This window comes from Balaenoptera physalus (assembly GCF_965194825.1).
Source record: "Balaenoptera physalus genome assembly, chromosome: 20".
Taxonomy (NCBI): domain Eukaryota; kingdom Metazoa; phylum Chordata; class Mammalia; order Artiodactyla; family Balaenopteridae; genus Balaenoptera; species Balaenoptera physalus.
Window position 1 is genome coordinate 5651800 of NC_138901.1, and position 17192 is coordinate 5668991.

The window sequence follows — 17192 nt, forward strand, 5'->3', positions numbered from 1 at the left end:
TCTTTTCAAAGCTGGAGTTGTCCTTGAGTGAGGATCTGCTCCGTGCAAAGCCAGTGTGCTTCAGCCAGGAGACAGGAGCTCGTGTCTCCACAAAGCCAGGAGAGAAGTCTGGAATGCTCTTAACATGCTGTTCCGTTTTAAACAGCCTCCTACATTTTGTCTCTTAAAATTGTGCTCCGCATCTTCCCTGGCATTGTGGGAGCTTCCCTGGGTAAGCAGCAGTGCTTAGGTTCTGCTTCCAGGGCAGCCGTGTGCCTTCCCGAACACGGCTTCCAGCAATGTGTGTAGAAACGCAGCCTGAGAATTCCCATCCACCCTGCAGAAGAGTTAACAGTGATACCCAGGCTTCTCTCCATCCTCGAAGATTTACCGGGAAGGTTCGGTTACTGGAGGCTGGAAACATTCACAGGCACGTCTGGACACCCTGCTGTAACGCGCATGGTCTGTATAAGGTGGGGTATCTCTGCTACCTACTTGAGTTGAGTTTAATCCTGAGTGATAATACCTGAAATATACTGCCTTTTTTCTATATATATTAAAATATTCAGCTATTAAAAATAAATCATTTTGTATTATCATCAGTGGAGTGTTTTATACTTTATGGGAAGCCCTATCTGCTGCTACTATTTCTTTCGGTCCTTTTTTTCCTGATTTACAGATTATCCAGTTACCCTCAATACCTGCTCCCCCCGCCCCCGCCATGTTCGTCCTACATATAACTGTTAACCATGCTTCATAACAAAAATATTTTCAAAAAATATTCCTCTATTCTGGTTATTTGCCTCTCCCAGACACTTACCTGTGAAATGGGTAGTAGGTGTGTCCTCGGGCAAGTTATCTAACTTAATTGGAGCCTCCTTGGTCCGGACTGTAACATGGGGCTAATTATACCTACTTTGCAGAGATTTGGTCAGATCAAAAGTCTTGCATCTGTTAATTCCAGCGAAGTGTCACACATAATAGGAATGACATAATAACAGCTTTTCTAACACCTCATGTGGCCTCATATTGCGTTCACATCCTGAACTTGAACTAAGCGAGAGAGGCCCCCGCCACAATCCACGCCAAAATCCAGCTACCACCTAGGTGCTCACTTTTGTCCGCCCAGCGCCGTGCAGCCTTCCTTACCTGCAGTCTCTCGTTTTATCCTCACGACCAGCCTGTGAGGCCAGAGCTGCCACCACACTCGTTTTCTAGAATGAGGGAGCAGACTCGAGGAGGTTAAGTAATCTGCCTGCATGGCTGTGTAGGGTTCGTCACATAGCAGCCCAGGGTGGAGCTGGCGTTCAGACGCCCGAATCTGTCTCCATCTCCGGGGCCGGCTCTCCTCTTAGCCCCAGCCTCACCCTCCCGCTCCAGGCCAGATAAGGCAGCTGCCTCCATCTGCCAAGGGTAGGGGGCCTGGTCCTACCGCGCAATGTATATTGTCCCTCTTGTCTCCATTCCTCCAATCCAAAGGCGCAGCCTTACCTCCCTGCTCCTTTCCCCGTGGATTAAGTTGCATTGGGGTTTGACTCAGACAGTGACCTAGACCACACGCATTACTGATCCACGTCACTTCCTTACGTCCCCGGGATAAGCCTCACTCGTACCATCCACCTCCAATTCCTTACAGAAGGCATGCACAGAATCTCGTCTTACATTTAGGGAAGCCATATAGGGAAGCAGCTGTCATGCTAAAGAAACCACTTGATTTAATTGTCCATTTACAGCAGCAGCTGAGGCCGTGTGCACAGGAAGTCCACGTGCCGCCCAGAAGTGGCGGCGGCAGGACGGGAGCTGAGCAGAGGATAGTGACTGTTTCCCATATACTCGAGCTTTTGGTTTTACGTACATTGTGCTCCCCCGTTTTATGAAAAACTCGTCCCTGCCACACTCAGTCAGCCTCCGCTCCCGCTGTATTTTCAGGAGCTTGTTCACTTACAGGAGGAGAGGAAATTGAAACACAGGCTGCTTCTGCACCTCCTTGCCTGGTTAGGCAGGCAGTGGGCTAGCTGAGAACACGATCCCCCAGGATGGCCTTTGGGCGTCTTCACTAGAAGGTCCTTCAGTTCCCCAGACCGACCAGGGGTATTTTCTGGTAAGTTCTACCAGTTGACTCTTACTTACTGGCATAATGGCTCATTTTTCAACACTACAAGAGAAAATGTTAATGGTGTGACTTTTAGTAAATTCAGATCCTAACAGAAAAATCCTAAATTGTCTAGGGCACCCATAGGAGATGGTTAGCTGGCTTTCTGAGGAACTTGATGGATTCTGCTCATAAATGAAGCTCCATTTCTGGCCTGAAAAAGGCCCAAAGAACAGGGCTGTGGACGCATAAAGACCAGGAAATCCATCGTGTGAGGAAGGCAAGGCCTGATAGTACAATTCTCTTGCAGACTAGAGAAGGCAAAGGTCAGGACAATTCAGAGGCCATCTCATGAAAGTGTAAAACATGATTTTCTTCCTGAGGAACCAGAAGATAGCAACCAAGAAATGTAAGGTGTGACATTCCCTTCCTTACCAAGCCGCCCCCGACTGTGCCACGTCTTAAGGCTATTATGTATAAATAACTCAAGGGATCGGATCGTTAGGCAGCAAAATAGTGCATGAAAGATGTTTAACTTATTAGCCTTTTAAAGAAATTGTAAACAGTCTTGTCTGGCAGGAGATGCAAATAAGATGAGGCTACTGAGACCTTGAAATTGGAACAATTTGGTCTACCAGCTGAATTCCCCCATTCTCTCTTAATTTGCACTCCTAAACCTCAGTCCGCTTTTATCTTGCTAATCACCCCTCGTCTGGCCCTCAACGGAGCAGTAGCCCAGCTCATCACCACTCACCCTGTAACACGGGCCCCGATCCAGGGCCCTGAGCCCCAGGCAGTAAGTGACCCGGGGCTCCTGGGGCCTCATCTGAGGGTGGAGAAGCAGACACTCTTTCGGGGAAGGGGGCTTGTGCGGTTCCCAGGCAGAAGCAGGTGCCGAACCCACTGGCCGGATGACAAGCTGCAGAGAAAGTGAAGCCAAGAGGAAACATTATAGACACTCCCTGTGTACAAAGAGGGCAGGGACTCCAGCCAGGCTTTCAGACTGAAACCAGGTGGTGAAATGCCTCCGTTTACACGTTAATTGCCGAAAGCATACCTTTTGGTGGACGTTAGAAATGGGCTTGTGAATTCCCCAGTGTTGCCGATCGCTTCCCACCCGCTCTCAGCGATCCCACTGGGAACCAGCAGGGGTCACCCTCCTCCTGTGCCAGCGCCGTCCCAGCCTAGGGCTGTGTACAGAACCCCTAATTAACAAGAGCTCAGTTGCTCCCCCCAGCATTCGTGCTCCCTCTTTGGCCTCTGTCAGACTTTACTGGCAGGCCAGCATGCAGACATCCCCACAAGGACCAGCAAGCTTTTTCTGCAGAAGCCCAAACAGTAAATATTTTCAACTTTGCGGGCCATCTGGTCTCTGTTGGAGCTACTCAACTCTTGCCATCGTAAGCATGAGAACAGAGACAGTATGTAAATGATTAGCTTGGCCCTGTTCCAGTGAAACTATTTATGAGCACTGGAATTTTCATTTCCACACATCGCAAAATGTTACTTTGGATTTTTTTGTCACCACCTTTAAAAAGTCATTTTTAGGTCCCAGGCTGTACAGAAACAGGCAAAAGGCCAGATCTGACCCTGCAGGCTGTGGCTTGCTGACCCGGGATGGAGGCTCTCATATCAAGACTTGATATCAGTGGGAGGAGGATCTGTTCCCATAGGGACCAGGCATAACCAGGATGGCCCTGATTCAGAACAACTCTGGACCACAAGTCCTCCGCTAGACCCCAGGTTCTTGAATAAAAACCACACATGTGTTATGCGGCTAAGGAGAAGGAAAGCCTCAGGGGCCGAGAAGCTCTGCCTGAAGCAGAGACGATGGAGGAGCGAGGGGGTCTGTGAGGAGCGACCCCGTATCTGTGCCTTTCCCAGGATAGGTACTCGGAGCAGATGGTGTGAGAGTGAGGGCATCTGGGAATAGTGCAGGGCTGGGGAGCGAGGGTTCCCCAGGGAACCGCGCAGTAAAGGAGTGAGCCACATCTGCCCCCCTCCTACCTGCACTCACCTTCAGGTAACTTGGGTTGAATAAAAGATTCATCTTGGGACTGAGGGAGGCATGGAGAGACATAGTTACAGCCGGGCTCTAACCACCCCCCAAACACACTGCCTGCTCATTAACATGTTCTGCACCAGCCTGATGCAGGTTTCCTGTTCTCAGAGCCCCACAGGGAAAGGAGCCGGCACCCCAGCCAGGGAGAATTGCAGAGGACGGGGGTGGCGGGTAGGTGTTGAATGTCTCTACTCCTGTTTCTAAGAGCTATACACCCATCCCCAGCAATGGCCAGGCACTAACAGGATGGGCTAGAGTTCAGTGCAGCCGACAGCACCAGGAGGGCTGGGCGTAGGGTGAACGAGAACATTGTGGGTACATGCTCGCCGGACGCTTCACTCCCCACCTCAGGCCAGTGAAGGTACAGAAGGATCTAGGTCTAGAAGCCAGAGAGTGGGCCCAGCACGCAGGGGGAGTCACACTTACTGTGCAAATTGGCATTTGGGTCCCTCAGGGCAGAAGCCAGCTAAGTAGTTAATACACATTATCCTGCGGACGTGGCGATATTTACACAGGGGACCTGCTGGGCAAAGAGAAAACAGAAGGATCTTCTTTAGCTAGTGGGGGAAACACACATGACAAAGCTTACCGGCAAGGGGAAGCACCAACTTCCCAGCCACGTGACTGAGATGGGAAAGGGCACCTCAGAATGTGGGGAGTAGGTGTCAGCTGGCCAGGCCTGTAACAGTAGCGTTAGAAGTGTCCCTAACACGCTGTCTTGGAGGACTTACATGGATGTGGAGTGTAGCATGCTTTTATTTACTTAGCTGTAGAAGGTTTGGCTGAGCAAAGGCCCACCAATCACACATCTTACTAACCCTCCTTCAGCCTCCCTCCCCTAAAATCCTCCCCGAACCAGGGCTGCCAGGAGCTCAGTAAGAACAACACACCCAGATACCGGAAAAGAAAGGATGGCGGTGCTCAGAGCACGGGGACCCTGATGGGGGCCCTGCCTCCAAAGTTTGGCCAGATAGGCACAGTGAAATGTATTTACGTGACACCCAGATGGGTAAAAGGAACAGAGAAGTGTCTCCTATGGGTCAGACCCGATGCGCAGGGCTGCCCAAGGGGTCCTATTTCCACCCGGCCCAACAGCCCTCAGGGGAGCTGGTCCCCTTTTCATATTTGCTCAAGGTCACACGGTCAATACATTCTGAAGCCATTGGGATTTGAACCGCAGTGAGCCTGCTCCAAGAAGCCCATCATGTACCGCAGAGGGTTTCCACTGCAGGGAGGCTGGGGGGAGCTACAGAGAGGCCTGCTGTGGGATTTCAACCTGGGGCAGACCTCCACAGGCTGCATCAGGAATGTGCATCCTTCCCCTGCCGGGAGACTCCCCCCAAATCCTGCTCCCCCATGTCCCCTAGAGCCCTCTTTCTGTCAGGGCCTCACCGTCCTTGCAGAAACCTTGGTCATACCACGGACAGTCCCGGGTCTTGAAGGCCGGCTTCACATGGAGAAAGGGACATTCCTTGTTGTTGCAGCCACCTGAAAATCCCAGTGTTCTTTGTGCATAAGTGGGTTCATCTTTGCAGTCACTTCTGCCCTCCTGGAACAAGATTGACCCTGCCCCTTGCATATAAGCCACTTATCTGCCTTCTGGTGGTCAGCAGCTTTTTGAGGACAGCAAGATATTTCTAAACCTTCCTGCAACCTAAGAAAGGCAGATCGCAATCATACTGGCTAAGCGGGACTTGGGTGTGAATACACACATCTGGAAGAGTTGGGACAGGGCCAGATATCCAGAGGTATTTAGAGGCTACTTGGGAGGAAGGAACGAGGAGAGATGGGGAAGGGGAGACCCAGAGCCAGCAGCTTAAGATCCAGGAAGACATAGACGCTGCGTGAAGATGTTGCCATGCACGTGGTGAAAGCTTCATCTCTATGATGAAACCTACATGGCTTCCAGAGTAAAGGGGTGCAGTTCTTTCTGGGGGAAATGCCAAGAAGAGCAGAGCACTGCTTCAAAGTTGGCACAGGGATTAAGATAAATGCAACACAGAGGGACACCTGTAGTTTCGCAAAGCCTGTGCTGTAATCTGTCTGGGGATTAGACCAAGACCCCGGGCTCCTAGGAGGAGCCAGCCCTGTTTGCATAGACCACAGGAGTTGGGGAGGGAGTCTAAGCCCTCTTAGCTTCCCCTTCGGGACCCAGGGGCTCTGAAGGAACCAAGGGGGAAGATTCAGCCCTGTTTTCACCTCATTCAAATAGAGAATTGGTGAGTGTTTCCAATCTCATCCTCCTTAAAAGCCTACAACTTAACAATGAAAGATCAGAAGGAGAAATTAAGGGAACAATCCCATTTACCATCACATCAAAAAGAATAAAATACCTAGGAATAAACCTGCCTAAGGAGGCAAAAGACTTGTACTCTGAAAACTATAAGATGCTGATGAAAGAAACTGAAGATGACACAAACAGATGGAAAGATATACCGTGTTCTTGGACTGGAGCAATCAATATTGTCAAAATGACTGTACTACCCGAGGCAATCTACAGATTCAATGCAATCCTTATCAAATTACCAATGGCATTTTTCACAGATCTAGAACAAAAAAAATTTTTTTTAATTTGTGTGGAAACACAAGAGACCCCAAATAGCCAAAGCCATCTTGAGAAAGAAAAGTGGAATTGGAAGAATCAGGTTCCCTGACTTCAGACTATACTATAACACTACAGTCATCAAAACAGTATGGTACTGGCACAAAAACAGAAATACAGATGAATGGAACAGGATAGAAAGCCCAGAAAGAAAGCCACGCACCTATGGTCAATTAATCTATGACAAAGGAGGCAAGAATATACAATGGAGAAAAGATAGTCTCTTTTCAATAAGTGGTGCTGGGAAAACTGGACAGCTACACGTAAAAGAATGAAATTAGAACATTCTCTAACACCATACACAAAAATAAACTCAGAATGGATTAAAGACCTAAATGAAGACCAGATACTATAAAACTCCTAGAGGAAAACATAGACAGAACACACTTTGACGTAAATCACAGCAGTATCTTTTTGGACCCTTCTCCTAGAGTAATGGAAATAAAAACAAAAATAAACAAATGGGACCTAATTAAACTTAAAGGTTTTGCACAGCAAAGGAAACCATAAAGAAAACAAAAAAGACAACCTAAAGAATGGGAGAAAATATTTGCAAATGATGCGACCAACAAGGGATTAATCTCCAAAATACACAAACAGCTCATACAGTTCAATATCCAAAAAACAAAAATCCCAATCAAAAAATGGGCAGAAGACCTAAATAGACATTTCTCCAAAGAACACATACAGATGACCAGTAGGCACATGAAAAGATGCTCAACATCGTTAATTATTAGAGAAATGCAAATCAAAAGTACAGTGAGGTATCACCGCACACTGGCCAGAACGGCCATCATCAAGGTCTACAAATAATAAATGCTGGAGAGGGTGTGGAGAAAAGGGAACCCTCGTGGTGCACTGTTGGTGGGAATGTAAATTGGTACAGCCACTATGGAGAACAGGTTCCTCAAAAAACTAAAAATAGAGTTATCATATGATCCAGCAATCCCACTCCTGGGCATATATCTGGAGAAAACTATAATTCGAAAAGATACATGCACCCCTATGCTCATAGCAGCACTATTCACAGTATCCAAGACAGGAAAGCAACCCAAATGTCCACTGACAGATGAATGGATAAAGAAGATGTGGTACACACATACAGTGGACTATTACTCAGCCATAAAAAAGAATGAAATGATGCCATTTTCAGCAACATAGAGGACCTAGAGATTATCATACTAGGTGAAGTAAGTCAGAAAGAGAAAGACAAATACCATATGATATCACTTGTATGTGGAATCTAAAGAAAAATAAAAACACAAATGAACTTATTTACAAAACAGCAATAGATGCATAGACATAGAAAACAAATTTATGGTTACCAAAGGGGGAAGAGGGGAGGGATAAATTAGGACTTTGGGATTAGCAGATACACACTACTATATGTAAAATAGGTAAACAACAAGGACCTACTATATAGCATAGGGAACTCTACTCAGTATTTTGTAATAACCTATAATGGAAGAGTCTGAAAAAAGAATATATATATATTATAGAATATATATATATATATAACTGAATCACTTTGCTGTGCACCTGAAACTAACACAACATTGTAGATCAACTAAACTTCAATACATTAATTAATTAATTAATTAATTAAAGCCTACAACTTAGCGCTTTTCAGAGCCAAAAGGAACTCCATTAGTGTCAATTCCACTGGTTTCCAAGCAGCTCCAAAGAGATCTAATTTTTACATTGGGCTTGTGCAAAGCAAGGTTTCACCTGAACCTTCAAGAGTACCACTGCTTCCCCAGAGTTTCAACCCCACTCTTACCCAGTTCTCTCATTTCACAAACGAGGACACCAGGGCTCAAAGAGGAGAAACGTGTCCATTTCCACCCGCTTCCTCATATTGACAAAGGGTTTTCTTCCTGCTGTTGGTGCGCAGCTCTCAGTACAGTGCTAACTCTGGGCTCCATCCTTCTGAGGAATGGAACTGACGTCCCCCCGGGGGCTGGTGAACATGGGACAGAAGGAGACTGTGGGAAGTCCTCTGTGCACTGGGGGTGGTTTTTCCACCCTGGCCTGGGTGCCGGCTGTGCGTTCCTCTCTCGGCCAGCAGGTGGCACCGCACCCCACCCGCCCATCTGCCTGTCAGAGCCCCCTGCCCAAGGTACCTTTGGGACGAGCACATCCAAGAGCCAAAGCCCCCAGGCTCCCTAGCTCCTTTCAACTGCCCTTTCCCACTCCTACATCTCCCCAACAGTATTTTTTAAGTAAAACGATTTACTTCCAATGAGAACTGTAATTATGCTTTGATATTAGAAAAAGGTATTCATTCATTTACTCCAAGAGCAAAAAACACGGGTTACCTACTGTAACCACCGGTGTATACGTCCGCCCTCACCGGAGGGATTATTTGAGAGCAGAGCGGACGTACTTCTATTCCCGTATCCGTGCCCAGCACGTCCCCAATCCCCAAAAGAAAGCCAACCAAGGTTTTTGAAAGAATAAAGTGGCGTTTTAAATTAAGAGTTTTTTAGGTGACGACCAAGGGGGACCAGGCGCCATATACACTTTGTCCTTTCTTACAAGGGGCACATGCGGGCAACCCTCATGAACTGCCACCGCCAGGTCTCAAGTCCGAGGAGCAGGCAGGAAACAGAATTTGAGCCTGGGGGAAGCTCTTACTGACCTTGGGGGGCGGGGTGCCTGCTTCCTGGATACCCAGGAATATCCCCCCATGGACACTAATGAGGAACAGCTGCCCACAGCCCACAGAAGTTTCAAAGCCAAGCCGCCTCAGTCAGAGGTGTCCCTGGAGGCTGGCCCCGCTCTCCCTCCAAGTCCCTCTTCGGAATACAGTTTGAAAACTACTAGACTAGATCATCCTTAAGGCTCCTTCCAGCTCTGAAAAGCACTGAACTGTAAAAGTTTATGGAGAAAGATAAGACCTGAAACACATGCACAGATCCCGTTCTTAACCCGGCAGTGGCTTCCCCCTATGTAGCCCCTCAGATGACAAAAGACTTGAGTCAGAGGGGGGTGACATGCGGGTCCAGACCTGACCACACAAGGTCATTTCAGGGGCCGAACTTCTGAAGCTCGTGATCTCTCGTTTACAGTGACCTTCTATTGCCAATCAGTGATGCTAGTTTTCCGTTTACCGAAGCGATGTAAAGTGTTCTTCTAAAAGAAGAGTTAAAAATAGCAAGATGGTGCGCGTCGATGGGGCAGGTGCTTTGCGGGGACGTGGAGCACCGTTAAAGTGCCTGCTGTTTGGGAAACACTGGTTCCGACCCACCCCAGCCCATCCCGGGGCTTGAGAGAGGGCCTGTTCAAGGCTCGTTTCCAGACAGCCAGTCTGGGTGCGTCATTAGCCGGGGGTGGACCAGGGAGGGCAACAATTAAGCCTTTGACTCCAGCCCTCTCCTTCCCTCGGCGGGACCGGCTGCGTGTGCCTGAGCCTGCTGGGGCAGTGAAGCAGGGCTCAGAAGACGGCTCCAATTTTTCTAGGGGGTTGGAGAAGCAGGCCCCCGCGGCCTGGTCTGCCAACCTGGGACACGCGAGGCCTCCTTTGGGGGCCCCTCCCAGACTTCATCCCATCCCTCGGCCCCCACTGCTACCCTCCGGGGTGGGGGGCGGGCACCAGGAAGGGGCATTACCGACCAAACTTGGAGTAGAAGTAGCACACAGGCATCCTGGTGACGTCGTACTGGTGCAGGAACTTGCACTGGTCGCCCTTCTTGCACAGCCCCCGGAGCCAGTGCTTACACACCACCATCTTCTCCCCTCGGTCGTGCCGGAAGGGGCACAGCTTCCCTGGGGACACCAGAGCACCCAGCTGGGGGTCCCCGCTCGCCTAGAGCCTGAGCCCAGCTCACCCCTGGAAGGAAGTCCCACCGTCCCTTCCCCTGGAGCCTGGGGGAGGCTAGAATTGGTGGCCAGACACGGCTTAAAACACAGCTTCAAAGCCCTCTCTGTCTGGCGTGGTGCCCTGGCCCTTCTCGAACCCCGGGGAGCCCCCGGGCTGTCAGGACACCTTCTGTGGCACCCTCTGCAACCCTCCCCTCCAGCCTGATGGGCTGCTCCTACCAGACAGCAGAGCCCTGGTTTCCAGCCCTGGCCCCCCGAGCCGCCACCCATCCTAGCAAGGTGCCAGCACAAAGTAAGGCTCATAAAGGACCTGTTGAATTCACATCTTAAAAAACCAAATGTTCTGTTTCCTGATTCCAGAGATCTAACATGGTGACGTAGGAGCCAGCTTGGTAACAATTCAGAAGGAACTGGAAACGCTATATTTCACTCTTTGTCATCTTCACTCAGGTGGTCTTGCCATCGGCAGGAAGGACACCCCTCAGTTTCTTAGCAGGACCCGTCTCGTGCTTGGCCACCTCTCTGATAGAATTTGTGGGGGGCTGGGGAGGTGTTCTTCTTAAAGAACCTTACCCTCCAGCCCTGGCCATTGGCTTGCCTGGGTCTGACCTTCCAGACCTAAGAACAGTTTTATTTCTTTGCAAGAGGGTATCTCTGTGAACCATTGTTCTAGAGACTGGATGGACCAAGCTGAGGAGACAGGACCCCAGGAGGCATCACTAGTCCTGGCTTCACAAAGCCTGGAGTGACCGACAAGCTCATTTCCCTCCCAACCCATCGTCCAGGGCTGCCCCAAACACGGACGAGGCATGTGGCAAAAATGGCCCCAGGTCCCCCCCATGCCTGGGCCCCTCCTGGCCTCCCAGCTTCCCAAGAACAAAATCACTTGGATCCCAAAAGCAGGTCCTAAACTCATTGAGTTTCTTAACCTGGATCTCTAGGGGGGACTGGAGACCCCCAAATTGGAGGCAAGACTTCTGGGGGCAACTGGGTTTCCATCGGAAGAGCCCGTGAGTGGTTTGGGAGCCAGAAGAAAAGCTGGGAGCCGCTGCTTTTCAGTCAGGTGCCCCACACCCCCCGAAGCGCTGCTTTTGGGGAGAAGGGTTTGGAAGAGCGGTTTTTCCGTTTTGTTTTGTTTTTTTTGGCCACACCGCGTAGCATGAGGGATCTTAGTTCCTCGACCAGGGATCAAACCCATGCCCCCTGCGTTGGGAGCTCGGAGTCTTAACCACTGGACCACCAGGGAAGTCCCCACGGAAGAGCATATTGTTGAGCCACGTTGGGATGGGGGAGAAATAAGGATGCTTGTTGTAGCATCTCAGAGACTGTGGCCAGAGCTTTCTTAGGACACAAGAAATGGATGCAGGGACTTCCTGGTGGCGCAGTGGTTAAGAATCCACCTGCCAATGGAGGGGACATGGGTTCGAGCCCTGGTCAGGGAAGATCCCACATGCCGCGGAGCAACTAAAGCCCGTGCGCCACAACTACTGAGCCTGCGCTCTAGAGCCTGCGAGCCACAACTACTGAAGCCCGTGCGCCTAGAGCCCGTGCTCCGCAACAAGAGAAGCCACCGCAGCAAGAAGACCACGCACCGCTGTGAAGAGTAGCCCCCGGCTCGCCGCAACTAAAGAAAGCCCACGTGCAGCAATAAAGACCCAATGCAGCCAAAAATAAATAAATAAATAAACTTATATTAAAAAAAAAAAAGAAATGGATGGAACGGCTGAGCAGGTCCCAAATTAATTCGCAGGACAAGAGTAGGGGGAAGGAAACCACTCCCCCAGCTGGGGGAAAATAAAGAAGTCGGAGGCCTCCTGGGAGCGCACAGCTGACACCCACAAACACTCCCACCCCCAGCAAGGCGGAAAGAAGGGAATGTCTCCTTCCAGGCAGCCCTGCCTGCCCTAATCAGTGCTAGTGAATCAGGGACATCCTAGGGGCGTGGGGGAAGGTAGGCTTCTGGATGGAGCCCCCAACTTGCCCTTTGCCTACTTTTCATAAGACTAAAATTTTGTCCCCTCCCACCGTCCCCTCCCCAGGTGCAAATCCAACACCCTATTCCAGGCCAAGCTGAACCCCGTGTGGCCTAGAGAGCCCCAGCTGCCACCCACCCCCGACCCCAGGCCCACCTGCTGACCGACCTTTCTCGCAGAGCCCTTTAGCGAAGAAGCTGCACACAGCTGAGCCTGACTCTGGAAGGAGAAGAAGGCAAAGGAGGGGGGTAGCTTCCCCAGAGGCTGTGGCTGTCAAAGGGCCTTCACCCCTCCATCAGCACGTCTCCCTTCTACCCGCCAAGGCTTGGGCCTGGGGGTCCTCAAGTCCTGGCCCTTGTGATGCCGGCCTCAGGAACCAGCCTTCAGCCTCCACACCTAAGCCCCCCAACTCTGAAACGGAGGTGCTGGAGGGGCCCAAGGCCAGCCTGGGAGCTCGGGAGGCCAGTGTGCTTCTTCCCAACTTCTTTCAATTTACCTCTCTTGGGTCTGCTTGCCCAGAAGCCAGCCCCATTTTTTTTTTTTTTTTTTTTGGAGTCCTGGAAAGGACGTAAGAGGGGGGCCTGAGAAGCGAGGAGCTAAGCTGGGGATCCCAGATGGTGGGCCCAAGCCCCCTGCTCCTTCTCCCTGGCGAGCGGCAGAGAGAAGGGGCCACCCCATCAGGGAGCCAAGCAGAGGGGCCTGCAGAGAAGGCTGGGGGGTGGGGAGGGAGGGGGAGGGTGGTGGGGAGGGATGGAGGCGGCGGGGTCCCCGTCCTCACTCACTGTCCATGCCCTGGAAGGGCAAGAGTCCAGTGCCCTTCTGCATCTCTACATCCTTCTCGAAGGTGAAGGTGATCTGCTCCAGCCCTGCAATGACCTCCTGCATCCTCTCTCTCCTGCTGGGGCTACTAAAAGTTGCTCAAGCCCCCCGCAGATGGGCCTAATATAGCTCATCAGAGGCCCTTAAGGGGCCAGGCTCTGATGCGGAACCCCATCACCCCGGCTGACTGCCGAGCTATACTCCCCAGGCACAGCTAGACAGGCGTTACCTGATGCAGGTGCAGACACCCCAGGGCCCCAGTCCCCTCCACCTGTACATAAGTCCCACTCCCAATGCGTGCTGCTGGGGAAGGATGAGCAAAGCCCCACACGCTGCTTATCTCTGCATGTTCCCAAAGACGCCCATGCAGACGTTACCAAGCCCGTGTTCGTACTTTTAATGTAAAGACACAGCCACAGGTGAGCTGTGAGGAGAGTTGCACAAACCAGCCCCGGCGCGGCTGCGCTGAGTCTTCTTGATTCGCGGGAGCTGGCGCTCGGGAGCCGGAGGGCCTGGGGGCGGGGCGAGCGGTGCAGAGGGAGGGAGCCCCCCCCACCCCGGCCTCCGCATTTCCCTTCAATCAGGCCCCAGCCCAGCCCTCCCTCTGGGACTCCTGACGCCCCTCCTCTGGCCTGAGTGACAAGCCAGAGTGAGCTCTTCACGGGAGAGAGGGAAAAGGACCGACATCCAGAGAACTCGGAAACAGCGGGATGAATAGCGCTTTGTTTACCGCGCACACGATCCCGTGCTGGGCCGGGGGGTGGGGAGGAGGTGAGACCAACCGGAGGCCGTGGCCTCGCAGCCCGGGCTCCACCCGCCACCCCGGCGCCTCCCACCCCTGAGAAAGTGCTTTGTAAACGAAATCTCTATGCAAATGTTGTTTTATCATTATTACACCACCCCTGCCCCCAAGGCTGGGGACGTCGGAGAAGGCTTTCCAAGGAGCATCTGCGGGCTGTAACTGGGGCAGGCTTCCCCCTCCCCCTGCTCTGGCCCCCAGCGGGCCTTCCCTGCCGACGGGGCCGAGGTTTCAGAGCTGCTGGGGAGCGGATGCCCGCCACCCAAGCGCCCTCCTTCCTGGACCCAGAAGGGCGAGGCGGGCAGCGCCCTGTAGGCCTGCGGCCGGGCCAGCAAGAGGGAGCGGGCTGACTTTTGTTTCCGCCTGGCTGTGGCTCCCACATTCGTTGTTCTTTTGAACCCTGGATCCGAAAAGAAAACGGCCGGAGAGATAGACACCTGGAGCCCAGGCGGGGCTGGGAGGGGCAGGGAAGGGATCCCGGAGTCTCCAGAAGCTGGGAGCTCCCTCCAGCTGCACCCCAGGGAGGCAGAGGGGCGGAGGGTCCCTGGGGTAGGCGGCCTTGCTTCTTTGGGCCCTTTTCATGTACACTGATTAGTCTCCAAAACACCTCCATCTGTGGACACAGGCTCGTGTCAGGCTCCTGCCCGCCAACCTGGCAGGGGGCAGCTACGACATGGAGGCCCAGCAAGGCCAAGGGCACGTGGCTGGGAAGGTGATAATGATGGAATTCAAACCCAGGTCTCTTGGTGATCTCCTTCCATAAACATCCCAGAGCATCTCTGTGCCAGGAACTGGGGACCCCAAAACAAAGGACTGTGTCCCTGCCTTCAGGGATGGCCCAGTCAAGGGGGGGAGACTTTCACCAGCACGGTTCTACCACGGCGGGTGTTGGTAGCAGAGGGACAAACGCCAAGAGGGGAGCTCGTTGTGCAGGGGCAGGGAGGGGTGGCGGGGAGGGCTCTCGGAGGAGAGACGGGTGGCGATGGGGGGATGGGAGGCAGAGTGTTGCAGAGGAGGGGCCAGAGGTGTGAAAGCATGGGGCCACGAAGCAACGTGGCAGGCCGGGGGCACGGTCAAGGGTTTGGTTTGGTCAAAGCGTGGGTTTACAGAAGGGCACTGTGGTGACAAGACTGGAGAAGGAAGTAGGGCCCCGAAGCTGGAGTGCCTTTCAGGGCTCGGTTTTTATCACGAAGCCAGCACGGAGCTCCTGCAGGGGTAGGAGAGCGGCACACAGCACCCTGAAGAATGGAGTGTGGGGAGACCACTTAGTGATGATAAAAAGTAAGAATTACAGCCCCGGAGACATCAGCCGGGGTGCCTCTCAGCACCTTGGTGGTCCGAAGAGTTCATCAGGAGGGCGGAGAAGGAAGGAGGCCCCATGGAGAGCCCTCCCTCCATCCACACCCAGCCCCGCAGCTCCCCTCCTCTCCCAGCCAGGGTCCCACGCCCAACCCGGGCTCCCGCCCCAGAAGGTGTGCACAGGGTGTGGCTTCCAGGGACTCCCTCCTCCCCCTGCCTCACCGTTTATTTGCCATAGAGTGACAGCGTCTTGCGTGCATGGTTGTTTTTTTTTTTTGGCTGTGTTGGGTCTTCGTTGCTGCGCGCGGGCTTTCTCTAGTTGCGGCGAGCGGGGGCTGCTCTTCGTTGCGGTGCGTGGGCTTCTCACTGCGGTGGCTTCTCTTGTTGCGGAGCACGGGCTCTAGGTGCACGGGCTTCAGTAGTTGTGGCGCACGGGCTCTAGAGCGCAGGCTCAGTAGTTGTGGCGCATGCGCTTAATTGCTCCGCAGCATGTGAGATCTTCCCGGACCAGGGCTCGAACCCGTGTCCCCTGCATTGGCAGGCGGACTCTTAACCACCGCGCCACCAGGGAAGCCCACATGCACGGTTTTTGCTTCCCCAAAATACCTTCTGTTGACTTGTCTCCCCCGGGATGATACAGCAAGTCCTCACCCCTGGTACCTGTGAATGTGAGCTTATTTGGAAACTGGGTCTTTGCAGATGCAATTAAGTTAAGGATCTTAAGGTGAGATCATCCTGGAATTCAGGTGAGTCCTGAACCCATGACTGGTGCCCTTAGAAAAGAGAGGGAGATCGGAGACGCTGAGATACAGAAGAGCCCCAGAGAAGAAGCCTCGCAAAGACGGGAGGGGACTGGAGGCGTAGAGCTACCAAGGGACCCCACAGGTGGCCGCCCTCACCAGAAGCCAGGAGAGAGGCACGGGCCCCTCCTCCCTCAGAGGCTCCAGAAGGGGGACTTCCCTGGTGGTCCAGTGGCTAAGACGCCACGCTCCCAATGCAGGGGGCCAGGGTTTGATCCCTGGTCAGGGAACTAGATCCCACACGCCGCAACTGAGAGTCTGCATTGCCGCAACTAAACATCCCGCACGCGGCAATGAAGATCTCGCATGCTGCAACTAAGACCCAGCGCAGCCATATAAATAAATAAATAATTAAAAAAAAAAAAGAGGCTCCAGAAGGAAACAACCTATGACACCTCAATTTTGAGAGTAAATTTCTGTTGCTTTAAGCCACCACCTTTGTGGCCATTTGTTATAGCGGCCTTAGGAAACGAATACACCTTCCCACTTGGAAATTGAGTTTCGGAAGTCCTCACCCCTTTTACAGATGAGCAAATAAAAATGCAGAAAAATGGGTGATTGCCAAGGTCCCACAGCTAATGAGCATCTGAATCCGGAGTCGGATCTCCCACCTCCCAGGCACTTTGCTTCTCCTCTCTCTCTCTCTCTCTCTCTCAGAACTGGGGGAGTTGCCCACCGGACACCCCCCATTTATACTCCTACCTCACGGCTCCCAAGTGGACCAGCGCCCTCATTGTGCAAAGACAAAAAGCGAGCCCCAGGCCAGAGGAACCCTGGCAATGCCTGGAGGAGGGGCCGGCCTGGGAGCAGGGGGCCCGGCTGGCTCTGGGATGTCCCCTCTGGAATCTCCCCGTCCGCTCTTCTGCGCCCTGGAGCTGATGCCGAGCATTTGTGTTTTCATTTCTTAATTAATTCATGGCTGCAAAGTGGACGCACAAATCACTG

The 17192-nt window shown here is 52.4% G+C and overlaps 1 protein-coding gene across 1 annotated transcript; it reads right to left on the minus strand.

Moving 5' to 3' along the window:
• Positions 1–2878: 2878 nt before the first annotated feature.
• On the minus strand, positions 2879–15112 carry CPSF4L (cleavage and polyadenylation specific factor 4 like). Its single transcript, XM_082439867.1, has 5 exons — positions 13313–15112; positions 12699–12749; positions 10351–10503; positions 5526–5621; positions 2879–4653 (listed from the first exon to the last, which is right to left on the minus strand). The coding sequence occupies exons 1-5, from the start codon at positions 13413–13415 to the stop codon at positions 4556–4558; spliced, it is 501 nt and encodes a 166-aa protein (XP_082295993.1). The 5' UTR covers positions 13416–15112; the 3' UTR covers positions 2879–4555.
• Positions 15113–17192: the final 2080 nt, after the last annotated feature.